Here is an 11,090-nt window from a genome sequence, read left to right on the forward strand (position 1 = left end):
ATGTTGTAAAGGAGTGTGTAACTGGCTGCAGGGAAGTCAGGCGCAGGAGAGCAGAAATGGGTAGCAAACGGAGCCTTTTATTGAGGTGAACAAAACACGTTACTCAGAAAACTAAACACACACGGATTAACATAACCCGGCGCAAACCAGCCTGGAGTACACATACATTTACATATAACAATTCCACACACAGACATGGGGGGAAACAGAGGGTTATATGCAAGATGAGTAATGAGGTAATGCAAACCAGGTGTGTGGAAAACAAGACAAAACAAATGGAAAAGGAAAGGTGGATCGGCGGTGGCTAGAAGACCGGTGACGTCGACCGCCGAATGCCGCCCGAACAAGGAGAGGGACCGACCTCGGCGGAAGTCATGACAGATGTTCGGTAATTCTCCAACTTTGGCCCTTCAATTTTCCTTCGCCTCCCGAACCATCTTCCTGGTAGCGACAAGATACACTTGCATCCAATACCAGGCAAGTTTACCACTATTCCAGTGGTTTTAAGCTTCTAAATTGTTGCCCAAATAATGGTAAGTGGTAAATTTGTCAAATGTTTTTCTACCCATTGCCTGATCGTTTAGTAAATAAGTAAGATATTTCGCTCAGTGTATCCCAAATAAGTTGATGCTGATTAGAAGCTATATTAAATGCGTAATTGTAGGGAAATGTCCAAATGAATGCATGAATGGCCTCCAAGAGATTGAACAGTTCCTAACACTGTTTTTCTCCACTGATTCTTCTCTTCTTTACCAGTTAAAGTCTCCCCAAATATCATTTGTGCTGCCCTTGGCGAGATTGCCATATTAACAGGTTCCCAACCATATGGAGGAAGAGAAGGGGCAGGCAGTTGGAGGTGGGGGGAACAGCACAGGTCAAGGATGCTGTGTCCTTTGTGTTTAACCTTCCCCACTTTCAGTTCACAATGGTAGTGCCCAGTTCATAAACTTTGAATCCTCAACCTCATCGCCTTGCATCCAACCAATCACAAGGGAATGTGATATGTTTGCCCCTTTCTGCAATGCAAATGTGGCAGCACAATTTAAATCGCTGAACAGAAACACATGCATTTTCTCTCTCTCTCTCTCTCTCTCTCTCTCTCTCTCTCTCTCTCTCTCTCTCTCTCTCTCTCTCTCTCTCTCTCTCTCTCTCTCTCTCTCTCTCTCTCTCTCTCTCTCTCTCTCTCTCTCTCTCTCTCTCTCTCTCTCTCTCTCTCTCTCTCTCTCTCTCTCTCTCTCTCTCTCTCTCTCTCTCTCTCTCTCTCTCTCTCTCTCTCTCTCTCTCTCTCTCTCTCTCTCTCTCTCTCTCTCTCTCTCTCTCTCTCTCTCTCTCTCTCTCTCTCTCTCTCTCTCTCTCTCTCTCTCTCTCTCTCTCTCTCTCTCTCATCACATGACCTGAGAGGGAGCCTTCACAGTGGAGATGATGGATGGGGCTTTTAGTACCTATTTAGAATGAAGCTGTCCCCACCGCTCTCTAATTACCAACTCCCTGAAGGAGGCTGCTGCCCCACTTAATTGCTTTTTGTTTGTTGACCTAGTTGAGCTCTTAGATGGATCGGTAAGAGAGAAAAAAATAGAAAGACCTATAGCCCCTACCGGCCATTACACTTCTTTATTGTCCCTGTCTGATCTGAAAGGTTTTAATTGGTATTGGTAGGATGTTAAGCCCAGAACACTGAGAGGCAGACCAGTAGCTGAAAGTTTGCTGGTTCAAATCTTGGGCCGGATGATAAAGGTGGGAACTGAACTGGAAACCAGAGCGCTACTGGCTTCAGATGATAGCTACCATCCACTGTCATTGTGCCCTTGAGAAACGCATTAACCATCCACCCTCCAGGGGAACCCCACTGCAGCTGATATGTGTTGTCGAAGGAGAATAGGAGCAGATCAAGAGACACATTTCTTTAGTAATGGATTGTAGTAATGGATGGACTAACAAAGTACTATTCTATTCAATTTCCCTCCATATTGCTTACATCTATCCAGAAAGTATTTTCAGATCTTAAGGTATATGAGAAGGATGTAGTGGTGGACCCTAGGTTGATTCGACATACAGTATTTTCCAGAGTCATGAATATGCCTTTAAAGTTATTCATATGAATTAAAATGTACATTTTTCACAGCATCCTCAACATCTGGCAACACACATATGAAGGTTGTCACATTAGGCGGAGGCAGGTCTCATATTCAGATCTGAATATGTTTTTAAAAGCTGCACTCACAGTGGAATCACAGCATTTCTAATTAAGTGAGGGATTGGTTCGCCCTCTGCCATCTACGTGCCACCGCCATTTCTCATCCATCAACCCAATCCCAAGTATCACCTGAACAGGGCAGCTAGACAGCTCATTGCTCAGAACAAATGAATAATTTTAAGCTGAAATAAAAGGGGAACAGACTACTTCAGGAATACCATCTGTAAACTCAGAGAACAGAATCTGCCATCGTTGCTTACCACAGCCAGTACCACAGCCTCTGAAATACCACAAAGAGTACTGGCCGCACCACAATGCACATTGCTCTCAACCCATAGAGACTTGAGACAAGGCAGCAGGATATCTGTCTGCTGTATACGGTCCTAAGGCTTGTTCACACATAACTCACTGAGCTTCTCCCTCTTCCCCCGCCCCATAAATAAGTCTGCCTTCTTTTGATAAAGCCAGCTTAACATTTAGTCAATAAACTCTTCTCTGCTGGTGTGCTTTTACCAAGGCTGCTTTTTCCCAATATACAGTATATCTTCAAGTATACACTCTTAGAAGAATAGGTGCTATCTAGAACCTAAAAGGGTTCTTTGGCTGTCCCCACACTTTGAAGAACCCTTTTTGGTTGCCGGTAGAACCCTTTTGGTTCCAGGAAGAACTATTTTGGGTTCCATGTAGAACCTTTTCCACAGAGGGTTCTGCATGGAACCCATAAGAGTTGTACCTGGAACCATAAAGGGTTCTCCTATAGGGACAGCCACCCTTTTGGAACCCTTTTTTCTAAAAGTACTGCAATTATACACCTTGATAATGTGGAGCATTTTCCTTTGCATACAATGGCCATACTATCAAATGTTTCAACTTGCTGCATTACACACACGTACACTACACACACACACACACACACGTACACTACACACACACACACACACACACACGTACACTACACACACACACACCCACACTACACACACACACACACGTACACTACACACACACACACACACACGTACACTACACACACACACACACACGTACACTACACACACACACACACACACACGTACACGTACACTACACACACACACACACACACACGTACACTACATACACACGTACACTACACACACACACACACACAAGCACACACGCACACACACAGAGGCGGCTCAGCGTTTAATTTATTCAAGACATTCTATTCCTCTCAGTAATGACTGGAGAATGGTTGAGAACTGAAGCATCCCTTTCTCTATAAGCCTCTGGGTAAGACTCCACGGAACCTTCACCTGCTCATGATGATGACACAACTTATGCATCAGCAGATCTACCAGCATTAGCCAATAGTCTCTTGGCCTCTATGTGGACAGTTGAGGACAGTTTAGGTCCAGTGGTGAGGGAACTAGTTTTTCAGGCCAACCCAACCTTAACATCAACAAAATCCACATTTACTGAAGGAGACAAACTGGGTTAGACTGGAAAACAAATAACTTGTAGCTGATAAAATGTGGGGGGTGGTTTAAATTTGTAGAGGGAGGTAGGCCATTACCAAGCCAGAGAATTACCATAGTAAGTGAGTGAGAAGCAGTGTGGTGCCTCTACATAACCCAGCAGCACGCTCTCTCCTAACGACTCCAGAGGTGTAATGAAGACAAACCCGGGCAGAAATTAGCAGTGACAGTAACTAAAACATTGATAAATAAACCACTAATAAAAAAGAGCAGAGGGGGTGATGGAGGGGGTAGAGAGAGGAGAAGGGAAGTGATTAGTACAGTGCATGGTGCAGAAATGTGACAATTTATCTGTCTCGTCTCGTATTTTCTCGAAACACACTGAAAACAGCAATGGCCGATGGTAAATGGATTTGCCTAGAAAAATCAATCCCCCATATGACCGTGTGCATGTACGTCCGTGTCGTAACCGCACGGTGAACCCTCACTGTTCTTTCCCCCCTGCTGATCCGTCTAATATCCTGCGCCTGTATGACTTATCTGTGTGTACCGCGTGAGCACCGTCCCACTCTCGAGAGCCCGCCATGATTGATGGGCTTTGCAGCCACAGAAAAAAAGAAGAGTTCAAGAAAAATGGGAGTCACACAAGACTTTAAAACAACAATTCTTATGATACGCAAAACACTTAGGAAAATTAAACTTATACATTCAAATTTTCATTAAATTATTTTTTAATGAGAACATTCATCTTACGAGAATCTATCCAATTAATTTCACAGTAACCTTTTCTTATAAGCAGGACGTTTTTTTAATCATCTATTTATATTTTCTAGATTTTCCAAAAACATGAGGCTGGATAAAACTGCACATTTAAAAATGTTAATATTCCAATAGAAACCCCAGTCATCTCAACACTGAAGGCCAAACGGAGTGATGGGAATGGGGAGGAAACAGCCCAAGCAGAGGGGGGCAGAATTTAAGGTTCCATAAGGGGGGTATCAGTAATGTGTACCCCTGCCTACACTCCCCCAACCCCCTTTCCTCCAGTGTGTGTGGACAGTGTGGAGGTTATCAGTTAGGTGTGCCCCTCTCGTGCCCTCGCTCTCTCCGTATGACGGGCGGCCCTGGAGGATAATAAAGAGGGATGATGCTGATGTTGTGCCATCCACCTCCCTCAACATCCCCCCCACCTCCTCTATCCTCTCTTGCAGAACATTTCGCCCCTTCATTTATCACCTCTCCCCCTCCTGCTTGCCTCCCCCTCCTCCCACCCACGCTCTAATTCTGGTTTAATAACCGCCACCTCCATTCATCACAGAATCGATGGCTCTGACAGGCCCACGCCGGCTAACGTTAGCTCCCCTGTCCTTTCCTCACGCATGGATGTGGGGTCACCGGGAGGTCAGGCTGCCAAGAAGTATGTCCTGCGCCATTGTTCCTTGGCGTAAGATGCTGAAATGCACATACAAACACCCACTCATCATCAGTCAAGTGGACTGTCATGTTTGAAAAGCAACAAGCAAGACACAAATACCAAGTCAAACACACATTGAAAGGATCAGTCTCAAAATTGAAAATTATGCACCTGAGGAACATCAGAATCGATTGAAGCATCAAACTGGACTATCTTGAGGGGTTATTGTCTTACCCCATTTACTATATGCTGAATACACTGTACATAATATGTTCGTCTTACCTATGAGCAGCATTTGTGTGTCAAAATGGGTGGATGGAACACCGTGACACAAAAACAAACCCCTCTATTGTCAGCCTCCATCATGCCAGGAAGTTTGCTCATCGCAGCACAGCTTGGGTTTGTGGCAGAGAGACAGGACAGCAGCTGAATTTCACCTAGACCCACATCCAGGGCCCATGACAGTACACAGGAGGGTACTTTCAGAGGAGTGTGCGTGTTTTACCGCAGGACTCTAATCCACAGAGCGGGTCCTATTGGCAAGGCTCATTGAGCTAATTAATAATGCGGCACAGAACAGAGAGGGATGGGAGTCATTAGGGAACTGCGGCTATGCTCTCAGCCCTGCGGTGGAGCGCCATTCTGTGTGTGTGTTTGCATGCATGAGAGAGAGAGATAAAGAACGCAAGGGAGCATAGTGTGTGTGCATTTGAATACATGTGATTTTGCTTGTGGGTGTGCCTATGCTGCTCGGCCATCGCTCATCCATATATTTATATGTACATATTCTCATTCACCCCTTTTAGATTTGAGTTTATTAGGTAGTTGTTGGGGAATTGTTAGATTACTTGTTAGATATTACGACAATGTTGGAACCAGAAGCACAAGCATTTCGCTACACTAGCATCTAGCATTTCATCTAGCACATCTAGCACTAGCATTTCGCTACACTAACATCTGCTAACCATGTGAAAATTTGATTTGATTTTGAGTGTGCAGGTGCTCTGAAGTCAGAGAGTTTTTGTGTGAGAGAGAGCAAATGGCCATTATACAGACACCACGTCCTGCCTCATCAAGCTCCCCCCAGACAAACCCATTTAAGATGGCGGCCCCTCTTCTCTCTCTCTCAGACACACACCTGCACCCTGTAATGGTGAGGCTCGTAGCTGGTGACTGTATGATTTATGCATTATCCAGGATCAAGACAAACAACATCAAACCACCGTACTGCAGCAGCCCTCTCTACCTGCTAGCTCCTGATGACTGGGAGCCATTGTGATCAGAGTTAAAAGAGGAACAGAGAGAATTCATGGAAGTACTTTCCACTAAGCTGCTTATGCAATGAACACAGTAATTACTCAAGATACAGCATTGTATTAACATGTTACATAGCACTCCTGTGTAACGTTCCACTAAACCATAGCATATAATACAAATAACTGGCTGATTTAGTATAATAATGAGAATGAAGTATATAGTCCATTCCTTGCCTTACGCAATACAAAAGAAATGCAACATAGTGGAAATGAGTTAATGTACAAAAACATTCTAATAATGCCAGAGCAAAGTCGTGGCAATTCAATATTTCACCTCAGCAAAAAATTAAAAGTCCCTTTTTCAGGACCCTGTCTTTCAAAGATAATTCGTAAAAATCCAAATAACTTCACAGATCTTCATTGTAAAGGGTTTAAACACGGTTTCCCATGCTTTTCCAATGAACCATAAACAATGAATTTACATGCACCTGTGGAACGGTCGTTAAGACACTAACAGTTTACAGACTGTAGGCAATTAAGGTCACAGTTATGAAAACTTAGGACACTAAAGAGGCCGTTCTACTGACTCTGAAAAACACCAAAAGAAAGATGCAGGATGGCAACAACAACTGCCCGAGTTACACCAAGAACGCACAATCCATCCATCAGTGCTCAGACTGTCTGCAATAGGCTGAGAGAGGCTGGACTGAGGGCTTGTAGGCCTGTTGTAAGGCAGGTCCTCACCTGACATCACCGGCAACAACGTCGCCTATGGGCACAAACTCACCGTCGCTGGACCAGACAGGACTGGCAAAAAGTGCTCTTCACTGACGAGTCACGGTTTTGTCTCACCAGGGGTGATGATAGGATTCACATTTAACATCGAAGAAATTAGCGTTACATCGAAGCCTGTACTCTGGAGCGGGATCGTTTGGGAGGTGGAGGGTCCGTCATGGTCTGGGGCAGTGTGTTACAGCATCATCAGGCTGAACTTGTCATTGTAGGCATTACAGGGAAGACATCCTCCTCCCTCATGTGGTACCCTTCCTGCAGACTCATCCTGACATGACTCACCAGCATGACAATGCCACCAGCCATACTGCTCGTTCTGTGCGTGATTTCCTGCAAGACAGCAATGTCAGTGTTCTGCCATGGCCAGTGAAGAGCCCAGATCTCAATCCCATTGAGCACATCTGGGACCTGTTGGATCTGAGGGTGAGGGCTAGGGCCATTCCCCCCAGAAATGTCTGGTAACTTGCAGGTGCCTTGGTGGAAGAGTGGGGTAACATCTCACTGCTAGAACTTGCAAATCTGGTGCAGTCCATGAGGAGGAGATGCACTGCAGTACTTAATGCAGCTGGTGGCCATACCAGATTACTTTTGATTTTGACCCCCCTTTGTTCAGTGACACATTATTCCATTTATTTTAGTCACATGTCTGTGGAACTTGTTCAGTTTGTCTCAGTTGTTGAATCTTATGTTCATACAAATATTTACACATGTTAAGTTTGCTAAAATAAACACAGTTGACAGTGAGAGGACATTTATTTTGTTTAATGAGTTTATTTTTTTAAACACTAACATCAGGTACACACCAAAGTGCATTACAAGGCAATAGCATAAGATTAATTCTATGCATTTCTAAAGCGATCATTCTTATTAAGGGACCACCTGATTTAGGTTCACACATGGAGAGTGGCACACAGAAAGCTTGATCACCTGACCTGTGGAATTTTGCCTGAGGTGTACAGAATGTTGTGTAAGGGAGGAAGCATCATCGGAGAGAAACCTGCAAGGGGAACACTTTAGTCCCTTTTCCATTACAAGCTTAACCTCCTGCAGAGCTGAGTGGTATAACAACACGGTGCAAGACCATTTGAGTGCCATGTATGTCAAGGGCTTCTTCTAATTATGCATGACCTATTGGGGCTTCGTCCCAGTACAAACATTATAGAGATGGCTTTATACCTAGCTATGCAGTAATGTGGGTTTAGGACCTTGAAGGTCAGAATTTCTTAGTAGTAATGATAAGATGTCAACACGTTAAGACCTGCTAAGAAGTAACAGGTAAGGACAGGGCATGTCCATGCATAAAGCATCAGCCAAGCAACAATGGTTGGCTTGAACATGTACTAAATTGACCAAATGAGAAACATTGCTTTAGCAATGTTGTTACAATGGGACAAAAAACTAGCCCACATTCACTCCAAATTTGCAAACCACTGTCGAGACAGAGAAGAAAATAAAATAAACTACTGCAACATGACTTATTTTTCTTGTTAACAAATTACAACATTGTCATTTAACAGTAGAAATAACTCTGAAGAACAAACTAAAACCTATTCCAGACTAACTGGTCAGTTACATCACCAGAGTCTGATAGCAACAGAGCTGTTAAAAGACCTAAGGCAAGCTCCTCCTAAACCTGTATACAGTATCTACTGTAATCCTGAAAATCTTTAATCTTATAAATTGTTGTAAATGATATCATTTTAAAAACGTTTAATTTCTTCATTACAGTCTCTGGAACTATTTCCAGGTAATATGCTACAGAATGTCCTCACAAAGGTCAGAGATGAGTACCTGTCGACATGCTGTGAGGCAGTACACACCACAGTAAAGTACATATAGACATAATGTATATTTTCTGTAATGGATATAACAGCATCTGAGGAGAGTCATTGTGATGCACTATTTCTCCACATGGCCTATAAACATGAGAGCTCTGGAGGGGAACTGCTGCTCAACAGGGACTGCTGTGTGAGAGGGCCTGGGTGATGTGTTCTTCCCCCTAAAGATGAAGGTTAGGATTTGGGAAGGGTAAGCTGACCCTAGATCTGTGCCAGCAGGCAACTTATACACCCAGGCCAGCATACAGCAAATACAGTATTCGCTCATGGAGGCTGATTAGCTAGAGGTCACATGGTCAGCAGCGATAGGACACCCAGTTCCTCCAGCTTGGCCTTAGCTACTGCCTCCCAGCCCTTATTGGCCAACGGGTTCCTGGGGGATGGGTGCATGATGCCCTCCACCCGTACCTCCATGCCCGCCGCAGTGAGGGCTCGCCGCGCTCGCTGCTCTGCCAACCCCAATCACCATGGTGATGCCAAGGGCAGCCACAGCCTGGCACAGTGCCATGTCACAAAGAGCCAGGAGGGCCTCACGTTCCCCAATGACTAGCTCGGGGGGTGTTAAGTTCTTGCCGGTGGTACCCATGAACATAAGTGGGCACAGGTTATGTACAAAAAAATGGCGGAAGAACACATCTGGCTCACCACACAGCTTGCGGAAGAAGCCCCAGAAACGGGAGCCACTCACTTCGCTCTGAATGCAGGCCAGGCCTTTGATTAGTCGCTTTGGGTGCTCCGAAGGGGGATGTCCAACCTCCCCAGTGATTTTCAGCCAATCACGGACATAGTTTACCTCACCAAAGGGTACCTGAGAGCAGAGGAGGAATGATGATTAGGTGGATAATAATACAACTCTATTCTACCCTGACTTTGATCAGATTTAAACAGAGTGGGCAATATTGACTTATTTATGTGTATGCCTTATTCCAGACATTTCCATTCTGCAATGGTGAATATGAGAAAGTGGTAATAAATGTTTATATTGTCCTCTATCAACCAAAAGTTCTAGGAGGCTACTATTTACCTTTTGCCCTGAATGGAAGTAGGCTAATTTAACAATGTAGCTATCAAGTGAGAGTTGTTGGGCTCTCTCTTTGGCCTGCCTGCACATCCTTACCCCGGTCTGAGCCATGCCGAAGGGTCCCGGGTTCATCCCCAGGAAGAGAATACTCTGTCCGCCACGACAGTAAGTCTCAACGAAGCAGCGGTGCGGTTCCCAGGCATACTCCAGCGGGTTGTAGATGTAGTGCACGGGCTCACTGAACGAGAGCCGGCGAAGGTGAACGTTCAGCTCCAACTCTACGTGCAGAAAACGAGAGGCTACCGTGGAACCATCCAACATCAACCCCGGACCCAGAATAAGCGAACAAACGTTGTTCTCATTCGGTTCGTGTTTCTCCGCATCTCCCTCTCCAACCCTGCGGACAGATAAATAAAACAATCCCGGTACTTTGATTATCAATAGGAATGCTAATCCGGTTAGCCATCAACGTCAGCGGATATTAAATTGCTTAGCCACAGAGTTATTTTAAAGTAGGCATAATATAATGCACATGTCCCCTTATAACAGAACGGCTGCATTAATGTCCTTAAAACAGCACATTTCGTCGCTGTAGTTGCACTGTACCTTTTGAGTTCATGTGTGTCCATCCTGAGCGGATGTTTTCCGGAAAGAAAGACCAGCAATTGCATTCTGGGAATAGTAGTTCCACGCCGATAGGCGACCTACCCTTCTTTATTATACAGTAGCGCAGTGCTACCAACCAACGAAGGTGATAGCTTATGTTTTACTGAACACAAACCGGCTGCGCGCGTGCGCCATCGTGCGCCATCGTGCATAAATGTATTCCCCCTCCCCCTTTCCGTCTCTGTGATAAGAGTCTCCTATGATCTGCACCGCGAGGGATTTGACAAAAATAAACACATATCATGCACTTGCACAGGGTTGGGGAGTAACTGATTAGTCTACATGTAATCAGTTACATGAAATGTGATTACTAAAAACCTGTAATCAGTTACTTTACCAGCAAAAATATTGTAATAAGATTACAGATACAGAAAAACAAAATAATTACTTATTGGATTACTTTTAAATTCAGAAAGGATGTTTTGTGACACCTTATGACACCTTTCTGTTTT

At 44.6% G+C, this 11,090-nt stretch overlaps 1 protein-coding gene across 1 annotated transcript; it reads right to left on the bottom strand.

The window, feature by feature from the left end:
• Nucleotides 1–7,861: 7,861 nt before the first annotated feature.
• Nucleotides 7,862–10,724, bottom strand: smug1 (single-strand-selective monofunctional uracil-DNA glycosylase 1). The gene is given in 4 exon segments (XM_021610067.2): nucleotides 7,862–9,402; nucleotides 9,404–9,759; nucleotides 10,069–10,369; nucleotides 10,579–10,724. Coding segments are annotated over 4 exon segments (885 nt in total). The 5' UTR covers nucleotides 10,644–10,724; the 3' UTR covers nucleotides 7,862–9,239.
• Between the last annotated feature and the right edge of the window lie 366 nt (nucleotides 10,725–11,090).

Source organism: Oncorhynchus mykiss, chromosome 7 (genome assembly GCF_013265735.2).
Source record: "Oncorhynchus mykiss isolate Arlee chromosome 7, USDA_OmykA_1.1, whole genome shotgun sequence".
Taxonomy (NCBI): Eukaryota; Metazoa; Chordata; class Actinopteri; order Salmoniformes; family Salmonidae; genus Oncorhynchus; species Oncorhynchus mykiss.